Source organism: Lutjanus erythropterus, chromosome 17 (assembly GCF_056507025.1).
Source record: "Lutjanus erythropterus isolate fLutEry1 chromosome 17, fLutEry1.hap2, whole genome shotgun sequence".
Lineage (NCBI taxonomy): Eukaryota > Metazoa > Chordata > Actinopteri > Lutjaniformes > Lutjanidae > Lutjanus > Lutjanus erythropterus.
In genome coordinates this window covers 1,440,957-1,458,268 of record NC_139333.1, presented here as the reverse complement: position 1 = coordinate 1,458,268, position 17,312 = coordinate 1,440,957, and the positions used below count along the sequence as shown (strand labels likewise).

Sequence of the window (17,312 nt, the reverse complement as noted above, 5' to 3'; positions counted from 1 at the left end):
CCTGGGCCGAGGTCTGCTTTACCTTCCTGAGTCTCCAAACTTGTTTACCAGAAATGCAGTGAAGCCAGCAAAGAGCGTCTGTGGCGGAGTCAAGAGGAAGCAAACGCAGAGAAAAACAAACAACTTCCTCTGAGTGAGTTCAGCTACAGGAGAGAAACACTGCTGCTTCAACCTGCTGACACTACAAACACTGAAGTTCAGTTCGACCAAAAACTGAATTCAAAGTAAATTTCAGTGAAGCAGTGACTCAGTACTGAAGAATGAAAACACAGCTGTGTTATCTGTGAATCTGTTTTACGTGTGAATCTACAGATAGCTCCTCCCCTCATCTGTCTAACCAAGAAACTGATTGTTCTTTTTCACCCAACTGAGACACACAGACTGAAACACAGACCAAACGGACAAATTCCTCTGAGCTGCCGGAGAGAAAAGTGGAAAACTACAACACTGCTGCTCCAAACTGCCGACACTCCACACACTGAAGGTGAGTTTGACTAAAAACTGAACGTACAGTAAATTTGAGTGAAGTCAGTAGAGGAGGGGGGAAACGTGACTGACTGAACTTTGTGTTTTCAGCTTCACTCAGAGACAAAATGGCTTCCAGATCAGAGGAGGATCTCTGCTGTCCAATCTGTCAGGACGTCTTCAGAGACCCTGTGATTCTGTCCTGCAGCCACAGCTTCTGTAAAGACTGTCTGAAGAGCTGGTGGAGACAGAAACAAACACGTGAGTGTCCAGTTTGTAAGACGATATCCTCAAATACAGAACCACCTTTGAACCGGGCTTTAAAGAACCTGTGTGAGTCCTTCTTACAGCAGAGAGATCAGAGATCTTCAGAGTCTCTCTGCAGTCTGCACTCTGAGAAACTCAAACTCTTCTGTCTGGACCATCAGCAGCCAGTGTGTCTCGTCTGCAGAGATTCAGAAAAACACACCGACCACAGATTCAGACCCATCGATGAAGCTGCACAGGAGCACAAAGAGGAGCTTCAGGGAACTCTGAATTACTTAAAGGCGAAGTTAGGGGTTTTTAAATGGGTTGAAGAGAAGTTTGATACAACAGCAGAACACATGAAGGTCCAGGCCCGACACACAGAGAGGCAGATTAAGGATCAGTTTAAGAAGCTTCACCAGTTTCTAGAAGAGGAAGAGGAGGCCAGGCTGGCTGCACTGAGGGAGGAAGAGGAGCAGAAGAGTCAGATGATGAAGGAGAAGATGGAGGCTCTGAGCAGAGAGTTGCCTGTTCTTTCACACACAGTCAGAGACACAGAGGACGAGCTAAGAGCTGAAGACGTCTCATTCCTGCACAACTACAAGGCTGCAGTGGAAAGAGTCCAGCAGCGCCCCCTGCTGGAGGCTCCACAGCTGCCCTCAGGAGCTCTGATAGACCAGGCCAAACACCTGGGCAACCTGACCTTCAACATCTGGAACAAGATGAAGGACATGGTCTCCTACAGTCCTGTCATTCTGGATCCAAACACTGTTTATCCAGGACTGATCCTGTCTGATGATCTGACCAGTGTGATACTGGGAGACAGACAGCAGCTTCCTGATAATCCAGACAGGTTTGATGAATACGTCTCTGTCCTCGGCTCTGAGGGTTTGAACTCAGGGACTCACAGCTGGGACGTCGAGGTTGGAGACAGTACACACTGGTCACTGGGTGTGTGTCCAGAGTCTGGCCAGAGGAAGGGACGCATACGGTCTGGATTATGGAGAATACGATTCTATGAAGGTCAGTACTCACTACGCTCACCATCAGCTCCACCCACTGATCTCAGAGTCCAGAAGAAGCTCCAGAGGATCAGAGTGACTCTGGACTGGAACAGAGGAAAGTTGTCTTTCTCTGATCCTGATACTAACACACACATACACACCTTCACACACACTTTCACTGAGAGGATGTTTCCATACTTTGTCACTGCGGATAAACTGCAGATTTTACCAGTGAAGCTGTGAGTCAAAGTGGACCAGAGCAGTTAGAGATAAACAGGAGGATTCGGGGGTTGGGGAGCAATCTGAGCAATCGAGTCATGATTTCTAGAAAGAGACATCGCTGTGGAATTTTTCAGATGTATTTTTTTGTGCTTTCTTTAATTCCATTATACTGCAGAGATGACAGATGTCTTTACAATTATTAATTAGTTACATTAGTAACTAACATTTAGTTAACTCTGGTGGATTTACATTTATTATAATGTTGATTAATGTACAAATAAATAAATAACTGCAGGTCTGAATTGTTGGGATGCAACAAACTTTATTTTAAATTACGATACAGATTATTAGGTTTTGAAACATTAAAATCAGTGTTTAATTACAAATTTTAAAATGTTTTGAGCATGTAAAACATGTTTTAAACTCTTCAAAATCAAGTCCTTTTTTGATGTAATGAAGTCAAATGATTCTGTCTGTAAAAGTGTTTAAACTCATTTACTGTTCCTGAAGTTGCTCCTTCTTATTAAAACATAACCAGGCACCAATAAGTGGCACTTGTAGCCTTCTGAGATTTACTTGGCAGCTGACTCAGGACTTACCCGCCTCTGCTGTGGTTTAAAGTGGGCCTACAGGGCAGAACATTAGAGTACAGGAAGTAGAAAAGTATGTCATGATGAGGTTTCTACAGTAAAAAAAAAAAAAAAAAAAAAAAAAAAGCTGAGTCAGACATGGAAGAAAAACTTCTGACATGGAAATAACTTCATATGTATTTATTTAGTTATTATTTTTTTTAAAAAAATGTTAATGTAAGTAGAGATAAAGACAGAAACTTGAGGTTATTTTTCTCTCCAGTTGGTACTTTACTGTGGTCTTTCATTTTTGTTGTCTTCTTGTCTGAAGATAGAGACGGTAATAAAGCCATGAATTACTCTGGAATCAAACGTGCCCTTACATGTAAACATGGGAACCTGTTTTACGTGTGACTCATCACAAAGGCGCACCTTTTACCTGGTTCACCTGAGGAAACCCAGGAAACAGGTTGTTGTTCATCTTCTCTAAAGACAGACAGACTGAGAAACAGATGATCGAGTTCACCCTCAGACCAGACGGACAACTTCCTCTGAGTGAGTTCAGCTGCAGGAGAGAAAAGAGGAGAACTACAACCTGCTGACACTCCACACACTGAAGGTGAGCCTGATTCAAAACTGAAGTAAAATTCAGTGAAGTCAGTAGAGAAGGAAAGGCAGAAGTGTCTGACTCTGTTGTGTTTTCAGCTTCACTTAGAGAAAAATGGCTTCCAGATCAGAGGAGGACCTCTGCTGTTCAGTCTGTCTTGATGTCTTTGGGGACCCTGTCCTTCTGTCCTGCAGCCACAGCTTCTGTACAGACTGTCTGCAGAGCTGGTGGAGAGAGAAACCAACACGCGAGTGTCCAGTTTGTAAGAGGAGATCTTCAAAAAAAAGACCACCTTCAAACCGAGCGTTAAAGAACCTGTGTGAGTCCTTCATGTTGGAGAGATGTCCAGAGTCTCTCTGCAGTCTGCACTCTGAGAAACTCAGACTCTTCTGTCTGGACCATCAGCAGCCAGTGTGTCTCATCTGCAGGAAATCAGAAGAACACGCCGACCACAGATTCAGACCCATCATTTTAGCTGCACGACAACACAAGAAGAAACTTCAGGAAACTCTGCAGGGTGTAAAGAAGAAGTTAAAGGATTTTAAAGAAGCTAAAGATCAGTTTGATCGAGCAGCAAAACACATGAAGGTCCAGGCCCGACACACAGAGAGGCAGATTAAGGATCAGTTTAAGAAACTTCACCAGTTTCTAGAAGAGGAAGAGGAGGCCAGGCTGGCTGCACTGAGGGAGGAAGAGGAGCAGAAGAGTCAGATGATGAAGGAGAAGATGGAGGCTCTGAGCAGAGACATAGCAGCTCTTTCACACACAGTCAGAGACACAGAGGACGAGCTGAGAGCTGAAGACGTCTCATTCCTGCACAACTACAAGGCTGCAGTGGAAAGAGTCCAGCAGCGCCCCCTGCTGGAGGCTCCACAGCTGCCCTCAGGAGCTCTGATAGACCAGGCCAAACATCTGGGCAACCTGACCTTCAACATCTGGAACAAGATGAAGGATATGGTCTCCTACACTCCTGTCATTCTGGACCCAAACACTGCTGGTCTAAACCTCGTCCTGTCTGAAGATCTGACCAGTGTGAGACCAGGAGACAGACAGCAGCTTCCTGATAATCCAGACAGGTTTAAATATTCCTGGTCTGTCCTTGGCTCTGAGGGCTTTGACTCAGGGACTCACAGCTGGGACGTCGAGGTCGGAGACAGTGCATGCTGGAGACTGGGTGTGTGTGCAGAGTCTGGCCAGAGAAAAGGACACGCACTGCCTGAACTATGGAGAATAGGACTCTATGAAGGTAAATACTCAGCAAGTTCACCACCAGATCCTCACACTGATCTCAGAGTCCAGAAGAAGCTCCAGAGGATCAGAGTGACTCTGGACTGGAACAGAGGAACATTGTCTTTCTCTGATCCTGATACTAACACACACATACACACCTTCACACACACTTTCACTGAGAGGATGTTTCCTCTCCTCATCGCTGTGGATAAAGTCCCACTGAAGATTTTACCAGTGAAGGTGAGAGTGACAGTGGAACAGAGCAGTCAGAGATAAAGAGGATCATATTTATGATGAGGTTTATTTCTGTTTTCTGTATCCTGGTGGATTAAGAATGATTTTTTAATATTCCTGTTGAAAAATAACAAATGATTGATAATCAGCTTTGATAATAAGACATAATAAGACATTAATAAGAATCTGTATCCTGATGCAGACACAATAATCAGTCAGATATAATTCATGTTTTTAAGCCTTTACTCTGCAGATAATCAATAATATAAATGTGTGACAGTGATTTTTCTTTATTTTACTTTTAAATATGTATCTGGACACATGTTTCTGTAGGTCACTGCTCAAAAAGCCTGTAACTTTTTCCTGTTTGCTCTGATTCTGTTGCCAACAGGTTATTTAACTACAAAATTATGAAATGTTTCCAATTCTTCAAAATAAAGTTCAATTTTCCTCTGATGTAATGAAGTTGAGATGATTCTGTCTGTAAAAGTGTTTAAACTCAGTTACTGTTGATGAAGTTGATCCTCCATTTTAAAACTTTTTGCTTCAGTTTGAGTAACAGATGAGTCTTAAAAAATAGTTTTACAGCGCGTCAAAAGACGTGCAGTGTGTGAGTCATGTAGGAGGATAAATCCTCTTAACTCCTGTGTTGACAGTTCAGTAAAGCTCTGGTTTCTGTCACAATCATGTGTTTAAAGAAGTCGTTTTATTTTGGCTCGTTGACCTCGTACAGACCTGCATGTGTAGATCCTCCTGCAGACAGCAGGGGCCGACTCGTCTCTTGAAGCAGGTTTACTGACATGATGTGGAAAAAAAAACGTCTGATGCAGAAATAACTTCAATAACAATTTATTTATTGACTTATTTTACTCTTAGGTAGAGATAAAAAAGAAAAGGTTGAGGTTATTTGTCTGATATACCAACATATTTTGTCTCCTGTTGGTGCTTCACTCATCAAACATGACCTGACATGTAATGTGAACTGGTTCTCCACGTGACTCATCATAAAGCCGCACCCTTTACCTGGTTCACCTGAGGAAACCCAGGACACAGGTTGTTGTTCATCTTCATTAAAGAGAGACACACAGACCGAAAAACAAACGATCAGATTCACCATCAGAACAAATTAAGAACGTCCTCTGAGTGAATTCAGCTGCAGGAGAGAAAAGAGAAGAAGTTCTGCTTCAACCTGCCGATGCTGCGAACACTGAAGGTGAGTTTGATTAAAAACTGAAACCATTTCAGTGAAGTCAGCAGGGAGGGAGGGGAGCAGTGGTGGGAAGAGTATGGAGAGTCTGTACTAAAGTGGTGGCCTCTGCAGGAGAACCTATCAGCTGATCTACAGGAGCAGAACATCAAACTGTAGATTTACCACCAGCTGTGAGACTGTCAGACGATGCTTTATGCTCCTGTGGACGACACAAGTCTGAATAATATCGAGCCTGTCTGAAGAAACAATGTTTTATTTGCAATGTCATGTTGAAGTACTACATTTCCCACAATCCTAAAGTGTAACAGTGAGGTCTGTGATTTGCAGAGCTTTCTGTTACCATGGAAACGTTTACCACCCAGCATACGGGTAGTTCGTACTAATAATGTCATTCTGCTGCAGTGAATATAATGTATACACACAACACAAACTAGAATATATGACAACAGTTACATTTAAGAAGAGGTGGTATCATCTGCAGTGGATTGTGGGATGGGTAGTTTCTTCACTCTTAGAATAATTTTGTACACAGTCTTGTACCTTTTTGCTCTTTTTCAATCTTTTTTTTTGGTCCACATTAAATGGTTTGGAGGTCATGATTCATCTTGTAGCTGGTCAGTTTAATTTCAGGTTTAAAACTCTATAACAGGAAGGAACAAAAAAAGGTAAATTCACTTTAATCTATAAGTAATAAAAAAACATACCGTCACAGTTCAGTGCTCTCTGGGTTTTACTGCTACAGCCTGATTTAGTCTGGTTTGACCAGTAGCTTATGATGGCTAATGTTAACTAATATGCTACGTTAGCTAACACCTCTCCTGACTTGTGCCTCCTGCAGCTTTTTGGGGTTTTTCCTTCCGTACATTGTGGTTCTTATTGTGAGAACCACAATGTGATCACCCTTAGAGGGGAGCCATGACTGACTGAACTTTGTATCTGTTGTGTTTTCAGCTTCAATCAGAGACTAAATGATTTCCAGATCAGTTTATTGACACAAAACACTAAGTCGGTGTGTTTTGTGTCAATAAACTGACCACCAGACATACTGTAAAAATACCTGGTGCTTATCAAACCTGGCCTTGCATGCAAATACAGGAACCTGTTTTACCTGTTACTCATCACAAATGCGCACGCTTTCCCTGGGTCACCTTAGGAAACAGAAAACAGGTTGTTGCTCATCTTCACTAAAGAGAGACGCAGACTAAAAAAACAGACGGACAACTTCCTCTGAGTGAGTTCAGCTGCAGGAGAGAAAAGAGGAGAACTACAACCTGCTGACACTCCACACACTGAAGGTGAGCCTGGTTCAAAACTGAAGCCAAAGTAAATTTCAGTGAAGTCAGTAGAGGAGGGAGGGATGCAGTGGTGGGAATTGAAAATCTGTACTAAAGTACAAATGCTGTTATATTACTAAAATATTACTCAGTTACAAATAAAAGTACTGGTGTTAGAAAACAACTTAAGTAAAACTACAAAGTATTGTCATCAAAACCTACTCAGAGTATTAGTTTCTTTTTAACTGTTGATGTTTGAACATTATTATCAGTAGCAGCATTCAATCAAAGAGGATTTTGTTCTCCAAATCTTCAGTCTAAAATCCTGCCCTGTTCTCGACAGGTGTGTTGGTTCATGCAGTTGATCTCCTGTAATGTGTGTCAAATGTACAGTATCTACACAGGCAATTAGAAGAATCTATTAGAATATATTACAACAGTTGAATCAACAGTATAATAATGACAAAAGTTACATTTAAGAAGAGGTGGTATCATCTGCAGTGGATTCTGGGATGGGTAGTTTCTTCACTCTTTTCTTCATTGTTTTCTCTTTATGTACACAGTCTTGTACCTTTTTGTCCCTTTCCAGTTTTTTTTTTTCTTTTGGTCCACATGAAATGGTTTGGAGGTCGTGATTCATCTTGTAGCTGGCCAGTTTGGTTCCAGGTTTAAAACTGTTTATATCAGGACAAAAAGGTAAATTCACTTCTGTAAGTGGAGCTGCTGATAAGTGGGTGGTCACTGTTGATCTCTGTTATCACTTTAATCTATAAGTAATAAAAAAACATACCATCACAGTTCAGTGCTCTCTGGGTTTTACTGCTACGGCCTGATTTAGTCTGGTTTGACCAGTAGCTTATGATGGCTAATGTTAACTAATATGCTACGTTAGCTAACTCCTCTCCTGACTTGTGCCTCCTGCAGCTTTTTGGGGTTTTTCCTTCTGTATGTTGTGGTTCTTGTTGTGAGAACCACAATGTGATCAGACGGCCTCCTGGTTAGAAAAATGCAGATGAACATTTTAGATATACAGTATGTCACAAAAGTGTCACTGTACTTTCACTGTTAGAGGGGAGCTGTGACTGACTGAACTTTGTGTCTGTTGTGTTTTCAGCTCCAAATCGAGATAAAATGGCTTCCAGATCAGAGGAGGACCTCTGCTGTCCGGTCTGTCAGGACGTCTTCAGACATCCTGTCCTTCTGTCCTGCAGCCACAGCTTCTGTACAGACTGTCTGCAGAGCTGGTGGAGACAGAAACAAACACAAGAGTGTCCAGTTTGTAAGACATTGTCTTCAAATACAAAACCACCTATAAACCGGGCTTTAAAGATCCTGTGTGAGGCCTTCTTGTTGGAGAGAGATCAGAGATCTTCAGAGGGTGTTTGCAGTCTGCACTCTGAGAAACTCAAACTCTTCTGTCTGGACCATCGGCAGCCAGTGTGTCTCGTCTGCAGAGATTCAGAAAAACACACCAACCACAGATTCAGACCCATCGATGAAGCTGCACGACAATACAAGAAGAAACTTCAGGGAACTCTGGAGCCCTTAAAGAGGAAGTTGAAGGTTTTTGAACAAGTTAAACTGAAGTTTGATCAAACAGCAGAACACATGAAGGTCCAGGCCCGACACACAGAGAGGCAGATTAAGGATCAGTTTAAGAAGCTTCACCAGTTTCTAGAAGAGGAAGAGGAGGCCAGGCTGGCTGCACTGAGGGAGGAAGAGGAGCAGAAGAGTCAGATGATGAAGGAGAAGATGGAGGCTCTGAGCAGAGAGTTGCCTGTTCTTTCACACACAGTCAGAGACACAGAGGACAAGCTGAGAGCCGAAGACGTCTCATTCCTGCACAACTACAAGGCTGCAGTGAAAAGAGTCCAGCAGCGCCCCCTGCTGGAGGCTCCACAGCTGCCCTCAGGAGCTCTGATAGACCAGGCCAAACACCTGGGCAACCTGACCTTCAACATCTGGAACAAGATGAAGGACATGGTCTCCTACACTCCTGTCATTCTGGATCCAAACACTGTTTATCCAGGACTGATCCTGTCTGATGATCTGACCAGTGTGATACTGGGAGACAAACAGCAGCTTCCTGATAATCCAGAGAGGTTTGATGACTACATCTCTGTCCTCGGCTCTGAGGGCTTTAACTCAGGGATTCACAGCTGGGACGTCGAGGTTGGAGACAGTACACACTGGTCACTGGGTGTGTGTCCAGAGTCTGTCCAGAGGAAGGGACGCATACTATATGGATTATGGAGAATACGATTCTATGGAGGTCAATACTCGCTACGCTCACCATCAGATCCTCACACTGATCTCAGAGTCCAGAAGAAGCTCCAGAGGATCAGAGTGACTCTGGACTTGAACAGAGGAAAGGTGTCGTTCTCTGATCCTGATACTAACACACAGATATGCACCTTCACACACACTTTCACTGAGAGGATGTTTCCATACATTGTCACTGCTGATAAAGTCCAACTGAAGATTTTACCAGTGAAGGTGTGTGTGACAGTGGAACAGAGCAGTCAGAGATAAACAGGACAATAGTAGCCCTGCCTGTTAGCCCCTCTATAGATCCTCTAGTGGTACAATGGTTCTTGATTTTTTTTCACTATTCTGCTGTTTTTGCGCAGATATGCAATTATAGCATCACTTGCATTATTTCAAAACTGAAGTAAGCTCTTCCTTTTACTGTTGGAGATGAAATCTTGTGGCCTAGCAGTGTATTGACTGTGAATAGCTGGGGAACTTGTGGGAAGTGGAGTGATCGAGTGTCTCACCTCTCAGTCTGAGAGCCCACTGTTCTTCCCGGTTTGTCCTCAACTAAATGGCATTTAACTTGGCATCATGTCTTTCTTTATATTTCTGATGCTTGTACAGTGCAGCGTTGGATTAGATGGGCCAGCAGGGAGAGTGATTTTACCATGTACTCCAGTCAATTCTCAACTTCTCCAAGAAGACTTTATGAGTCATGTCATCAGTCAATCAGTCTGTGTCACCAACAGAAGATCTACCACTTGCAAGTGATCGATTCAGTGTAACATGCATCTTTCCCTCATTCACCACTGCATTCTGTATGATTTGGTAGGTTGGACGTCACTGACCACTCACAGACAACAGCACTGGTATATTTTCATCTATAAAGCGATATTTGGCAAACTTCCAACCTACCTCTGTAACCTTCTCCGTCTATGTTCCTCCAAGTGGTGACTTTTCAATGTACCCCAGATTTTAACTGATTTGGGGAAAACTGCATTTTCCTACTCTGCACCATGGGCTTGGAATAATCTGCAGAAAGATCTTGGATTGGAAACACTCGTATCCACTGATAAATTTAAGGGCATCATAAAAATGTGGTGATGGAGACATGTGATTGATTTTTTTTTAGAGGCCCACTATGTTTTAATAGTTGTTCTTGTTGTTTTATTGTGGATTTTTTTTTTTAAATTTAATTTGTTGTATTTGTTACATTTTAATATGTTGTGATTGGCTGCTACCTTGGCCACGTCTCTCTTGTGAAAGAGATTCTGAATCCCAATTGGACTTTCTGGTAAAATAACGGTAAATAATAGTAATACTACTACTACTACTACTACTACTACTACTAATAATAATAATAATAATAATAATAATAATAATAATAATAATAATAATAATACTTTATGGTGTGATTTATTTCTGTTTTCTATATCCTGGTGTTGGGGTTTGACATTCAATAATATGTTCATAATTTGTATGAAAACTTGTTATTTTTTCGTGTTTATAATATTTTGGAAAAGTAATGAATGACATTTTCACAATTTTGATAATCAGACATTGAATCTGTATCCTGATGCAGACGCAATAATTATTGTGTTATTGTTTTGTTATTGGTGTGTTATTGTTGTGTTATTGTGTCGGGGAATCACAGGGAAGATGTTAGATAAAAACAAGGATAAGTTTTTTGTCTATAAATGAGCTTGATGTTTATTCAAAGATTATATTTGTTTTCACCGTTCAGAACTTATGTGAATAAATATTGTTCAGGTCGTTACATTTTAATTAATTTTAAAACTTTTTATGCTGATTGTTGATGTTTTTTTTATTGAAAAAATGTTGTTGTTTTTTTTAAAAAAGGTGAATGTTTGAATGTTCAGTGTTCAGTGATTCATGTACAAATAAATAAATAACTGCATGTTTGAATCACTGTTCAGATCCAGAAAACTTAAAACAAAAACAAAAAAATATTAAAACCAATGTTTAACCACAAAATTATAAAATGTGTTGAGTGTGTAAAACGTTTTAAATGTTTTCAAAATAAAGTAAAATTTTCCTCTGATGTAATGAAGTCGAGATGATTCTGTCTGTAAAAGTGTTTAAACTATGTACTCAAGTATTGTTACATTTCTAAAATGTCACTAAATTACAAGTAAAAGTTCTGTTGTTAGAAATAAACTAAAATAAAAGTACAAAGATTTGAGTATTAGTTACTTTTTAACTGTTGATTTCATTTGTTTTCATTGGTCTGTTTGTTACTGGATCACCTGATTGGTCTAAAATACAGATAAAAGGTTTGGATATCATTTCAAATTGTACTCAGTACTCAATTATCATTTTAAAAACTAAGTAAATAGTGTAATAGTACTTAAGTATGTGTAAAAGCACAAGTACTCCCCAAAAAGTACTTAACTATTGTAATTTGAGTATTTGTACATGTTTGGACCTATTTTTCATCTGGACAAGATTAATTAATTAATTGATTAATTGTCATTTTTAATTAAAAAAGGTCAAAATTCTCTGATTTCTGTTTTTTTTTTCACTTTGAGGACATCATCTTGGACTTTGATCAACATTTTTCTGATGAAAACAGATGGAGCGAACTTATTTTTCAGTTGACAAGATTGTAAGAGGATTAATTAATCACATTAATAACTGTATCTGAATATTTGTATAAAGTAATCCTCTCAGTCCTGTCTTCATTATTTCAGTCTGAATTCTGCTCTTCACTCTCACAGCGTTTGGCCTTTTTTTTTTCTTTTTACCTCATGATAAAGTGTGTTTACTAACTTTTATCTTAAATTCCATTCAATAGTTTCCATCGATTGTTTTTCTGCCCTTGCTGCCGCCGCAGACCAACATCCCTGCAGGGGAGTTTATCTCGTGTTATCTTGCTTTATCTGATCCGTTTCGCCCTCGGTGACTCACAACGAGCAACAAAAAAGACAGTAAAACTTCCAGATCAGTGGCGATGTTACACGCTGCGGGCAGGAGCAGGTCACAGCTCAGAGGTACAGACTTTACACAACCCAAAAAAAATAAAAGAACCTCCTGCTGTTTCAGGGGGCTGCATGTAAACACATTTTTAAAATGTATTTTAATGAGTCCTTTTCTTGTTGTTGGCTCTGCCAGCATGCGTTCGCTGACCGGCTGCAAAATGTGACGACCTTATAAACTGCTGAGCGGCTGTTTTGTCGTCTGATGGACAAACGGAGAATGAAGAGCAGTTTGTAACTGTGAGGAGAAAACTGCTGGCAGGAGAAATATATTCAGCAGAGTTTCACTGAGCTTATTAAGAGTTTAACACCAGCAACACAAAAGGCATCCGGACCTTTCTCAAGTGCTAAACAACAAATGTTTCTTCTGCGTCATGAGTCGCAGCCTGCATCACACATTGTCTGTCTTTTTTTAACTACAGAGAAATACAGACTTTTTGCACTGTAAAGGGATAGTTCACCCCAAAATGAAAATTCAGTCATTATCTCTTTACCCTCATGATGATTGAAGGTCAGGTTTAGTTTTTTAGTCCACGACTTAAAATGTTTTTTTAGTTTTTTAGTCATAGACTAAAAAAACTAAAGGGACCAGTGAAGATTCAGGTTAAAAAACATGGTGTAAATAATGTTTTTTAGTCAAATTGTCATGTTGGGGTTTTAGGAGACACCAGACAAGCAGGGTGGAGACATTTTATGTCTTTATTCTGTTGTTTTTTTACATTTGAAAACTGTGCACCTTTCTGAGATTCTGCAACACTGATTTCCTGTTAAACTCCAGCAGAGTTTTGTGGACTAAAAAAACTAAACCCGACCTTCAGTTCGTGTGTAGATAACAACTGGTTTTCGTTTTTGGGTGAACTATCCCTTTAAAGGTTGGCCCAACCAATGACAATGAAACCTGACTCAAAATAACCCTGTAATGACGTGTCATATTTGATACACGAGGTTGTGAGACCTTTGCATCATCAATATGATCAATACTATCCTGAAAAACATGTGGAGCTGAGAAATGTCTTCTGCCCTCCGGTGGACCATCGGTGCACTGCAGGCGGCAGCCGGCCTGTGAGCTCAAAATCCAACATGGCCGCCTTCACATGGTGACTTGCATGTTTTGGTAATGAAAAAAGAAAAAATGATAATTTCAAAAACATAACTGTGAGAATAACCGATATATTCTTACAAATATTTCAATATGAGCCCTTACTTCAATCTATTTGGATTTTATTGCTGGACTGCAGACTATTTTTTCTTTCAGTTGTTTAAAAAGAAAAAGACTGGATCTTGGTGCCTCACATCTTCCTCCTGACTGCTGGGAGAAAAGAGCGGCTGTTGCAGCAGAGAAGTTAAAAACTGTTTCACTCACTTTCTTCTCTCTTTGAGAGAAAATGTGCAGCAGCTGTTTAATGATGGCGAAGAAATTATATGAAACTCCAGTTTATATTGTGCTGAAATTAAATCTGCACTATCATCTTAAACTGGTGTCTGATAACAGCTGCTGCAGTAAAATATGTCACACAGTTTGAATTCTGCAAGAATGTGTTTTTTTTTCTTACCCAAATCCAAACAAAGCAGAGAAAGTGAGACACATTTCTAAAAGTGTTAATTAGACCTTTTGTAGGTAAAAATGTCGCACCATAACTGATCTCCAGGACAAAGTTGACCAATTTCAATTTCACCATTTTATTCCAACCATGTCAACAAACATGCTCATATTTCAGCCTAGTGGCCTTCATCAGAGCATGATGGATTATATTGAGTTATACTCAATTATTAATTATATTGGTGACGGGGCTCCAACTTGGGTTAAACATTGGGGCTGCAGAATCAACATTATAAACCACTTCATAAAGACTGCACATGGTGCATGCAGCCTGACATTCACCACAGCTGTGAGTTTACTGCCTTCTGCCACTTCCATGAAACTGACAAAAAACAAGTCATTTGGTGTTTTCAAAGTCATCATATAGAGCTGAGACAGATTCTATATTCTGTTTGCGTTCAGTGGCTGCTGTTGCGACTCCAGCAGACAGCTCGGTCCGTGTGCACCGCTATGTTTAATGATTACTCAAAATTTAAAAAAAACAGAACTCTAAAAAAGCTCTCACTCACTCGGTGTGAGATTTGGGGCAGTTTCGTCAAGAACTTCTGGTCGTTTTTCTGCAGTGAGGGGCGCATTTTGCTGCAGCCAACTGTCGGAGGTAAATCCACTATGCAATCCAATATGCAGCCACCTCTGCCAGAAGCGTTTTGGATAAAGTATGAATCCAGTGTTCTTAAAGCTTTGGGATTCACCTGGAATTTTGTCTGATATTCCAAATATTGCAGCAAATGCTCAGTTTGCTCAGCCAGTAATTCACAAAATGCGCATGATGCCTCATCATGTGAATTAAATATGAATACAAAAACGAATAATGTATTAATGATTAAGTCTGTGGCAATTTTGCAACTGCTCTTTCCTGCTTTGCCTCAGGATTGGGGGTCTCTGCACCCCCACTTTCAACACAAAACCAATGCCCCTTCATAGACGGCGCCTGTGGTGCTAACAAGCGAGCACAAACAGTATTATATTATCAGCTGGCATCAGACCTGTAGAGGAGAGTTTGAAGAAGTTTACCTGATTGTTGTTCCAGCAGTTCTTTCTCTTTTCATGACCAGAAGGACACTTCTGCTTCTTCCACGCATCAAAGTTTTAAACTGACACCAGCTTTGACATGAGGGGGAGGCGGCGCCCTGCGCAGCTCCTGTAGTGAGCGTTTGGGGCCCCAGGCTCTCGGATCAGGGTCAGGTTCAAGTTCAGGCTGAAGAGGCTGGAAAAACAAAGACACGAAGCAGCACTGATGATCTGGAGACCGACTGTAGAAAAGAGGGCTGCTATAAATACTGACAGGGTGATTCTGGGATGAGGAACAGGTGAGCAGGTGGACGTGGGAGTCGGGTGACTGAGGACATCTGGTGGACAGGTGGAGGAGATGAGTGGGGAGGTGGGAATGTGGGAGCCTGCTGCTCATCTCGAGCTTTGATCAACATTTTTCATCATTTTCTAACATTTTATGGATCAAACAACTTATTGATTAGAGGAAAAATTATTGCCAGATTGATCAGTAGTTGAAAAATAGGTCCAAACCTGTTTTCATATGTTTGGACCTATTTTTAAGTTGACAAGATTGTACACAGATGTTCCTTTTTCCAACACAAAGAGCACGAACAGTTCTGTCACTTTTCTGCACAGCAGAGACGCGTTGGTAATGAGGGATCAGAGCAGGAATGGCCTTATAAATAAAGTGCACCGGTGTTATAATAACCTGCTGAGCACAGTCCATTAAACACACATTTATTGGTTCCTAATCAATCCAAACTGTGTGTGTATCTGCAGCTGTTTGTCCTCTTTAATGCTTCACAATATCCACTAACAGCTCCACCACATTCATTAAAAACACATTTATTGACCCCGACGCTGAACATATTCAATCCTACAGGCCTGCAGTGATGATGATGATGACGGTGATGATGGTGATGGGGATGATTTGTGCGCCGCTATTGGAGACTGCGGCGCTGCTGTTCGCTCGTCGTAATGAACAGAGATCATTTTAATAGAATAATTTGTAAAAATGGCTGACGAGGCTCGGGATTTAGAAAAGCCACATAAGCTGTTTTATAACGCGGAGGTCATAATGGTGAGATGATGGGAGGGCGTTCGTCTCTCCGGCTTTATCTGACAGGAGCAACAGCGAGAACAGCATTTCCCAGCAGCCCTCGCTCTATTTGTCTGCCTTTGAGATAAGCAGGTGGAACGTTTATGTAGGGAAACAAAATGAAGGATTATTCAAACAGTCAAATCAGTTTTGTTTTTTAGTTTTTGCAAACCTTCTCAAATCACTAACATGTTAGCGATGGCTGCTAAATGCTAAGTGAGAAACTGGGATTTAAAAAATTAATTAAAATGAAAATTAATTTAATACAGACTGACCTCTGGAATAAAACCTACGACTGTCTGGAGTTTTTTTAAATGATAAAATATAGAGAAATGTGAACGCTGGTGTCCAGAAAGTTTGATGTTGAGCAGCTGGAGGCGAGAACATGAACGCAGCACAGAGATCAGTGTCTCTGCAGCTCCAGGGCCTGAAGAACATCCACACATTCCACATTTCCCAGGAAACATCCCACACGAGCACTTTGAACGTGTGCACCCCCCCCCCCCCCCCCCCCACGCACACACACACACACACACACACACACACACACACACACACACACACACACACCTGGCTGAACAGGAGGCGCTTTAATCGCCTCAGGTGGAACAAACTACAGAGAGCGGTTTGTTCTGATCACGTCTGTCTGCATCAAAGTCGACCTCGAACCTCAAAATAACATTAAGAACATTAGAAAGATGAAGACTTTCAGAAAAGTCTGTCAGAAAGGTAAAGTGGAGAAAATACTCTACATGTAGCGTAAACTTTTATGAGGTGTGTAACGTACGTGTTGCTGATGACCACGTCCACAGCAGGACATTGATCAGCTTCCCGCACCGGTTCTCCTGCTGCTCCTCCTCTGTCTGTAGAGAAGAACCTCATAGAACCACAGTTAAAATAATCTGAACTGTCCCTTTAAGAACCATGGACGTTGGACAAAATAAGACGATCGATTATTTAAAAATGTGAATCAAAACTGATCAGCTTCACTGCTCTGAAACTCAAACACTGTCTGATGTGTTTCAGCAGAAATGTGACGTGATGAATTTCATAAATAATACACTAATAAATTCATTAAATAATTCCTATGAGCTCCTTAGAACAGAACCATGTAATTAGCTGCTAATTAAAGCACAATTCCAATTAATTAATTTAATTAATTTAATTAGAGCAGCAGCTCAGATGAACACAAACAGATGAAGTGCATCTACAAGGAAACATTCAACACGATGTGCAGAATATGGAAAATGAAGTTTCTGATAATGAATACAGAAATAATTCATAAATATTTAACTGGATGTTAATGACGC

At 40.8% G+C, this 17,312-nt stretch overlaps 3 protein-coding genes across 3 annotated transcripts; all 3 read left to right on the top strand.

Moving 5' to 3' along the window:
• Positions 1 to 382: 382 nt before the first annotated feature.
• Positions 383 to 1,960, top strand: LOC146311512 (nuclear factor 7, brain-like). Its single transcript, XM_084741430.1, has 2 exons — positions 383 to 484; positions 577 to 1,960. The coding sequence occupies exon 2, from the start codon at positions 594 to 596 to the stop codon at positions 1,956 to 1,958; it is 1,365 nt and encodes a 454-aa protein (XP_084597556.1). The 5' UTR covers positions 383 to 484; positions 577 to 593; the 3' UTR covers positions 1,959 to 1,960.
• Positions 1,961 to 2,784: 824 nt separating this feature from the next.
• Positions 2,785 to 4,664, top strand: LOC146311511 (E3 ubiquitin-protein ligase TRIM39-like). Its single transcript, XM_084741429.1, has 2 exons — positions 2,785 to 3,125; positions 3,212 to 4,664. The coding sequence occupies exon 2, from the start codon at positions 3,228 to 3,230 to the stop codon at positions 4,617 to 4,619; it is 1,392 nt and encodes a 463-aa protein (XP_084597555.1). The 5' UTR covers positions 2,785 to 3,125; positions 3,212 to 3,227; the 3' UTR covers positions 4,620 to 4,664.
• Positions 4,665 to 5,480: 816 nt separating this feature from the next.
• On the top strand, positions 5,481 to 10,104 carry LOC146311510 (nuclear factor 7, brain-like). The gene is made up of 2 exons (XM_084741427.1): positions 5,481 to 5,790; positions 8,176 to 10,104. Exon 2 carries the CDS (start codon positions 8,193 to 8,195, stop codon positions 9,591 to 9,593), a length of 1,401 nt encoding a protein of 466 aa, XP_084597553.1. The 5' UTR covers positions 5,481 to 5,790; positions 8,176 to 8,192; the 3' UTR covers positions 9,594 to 10,104.
• Positions 10,105 to 17,312: the final 7,208 nt, after the last annotated feature.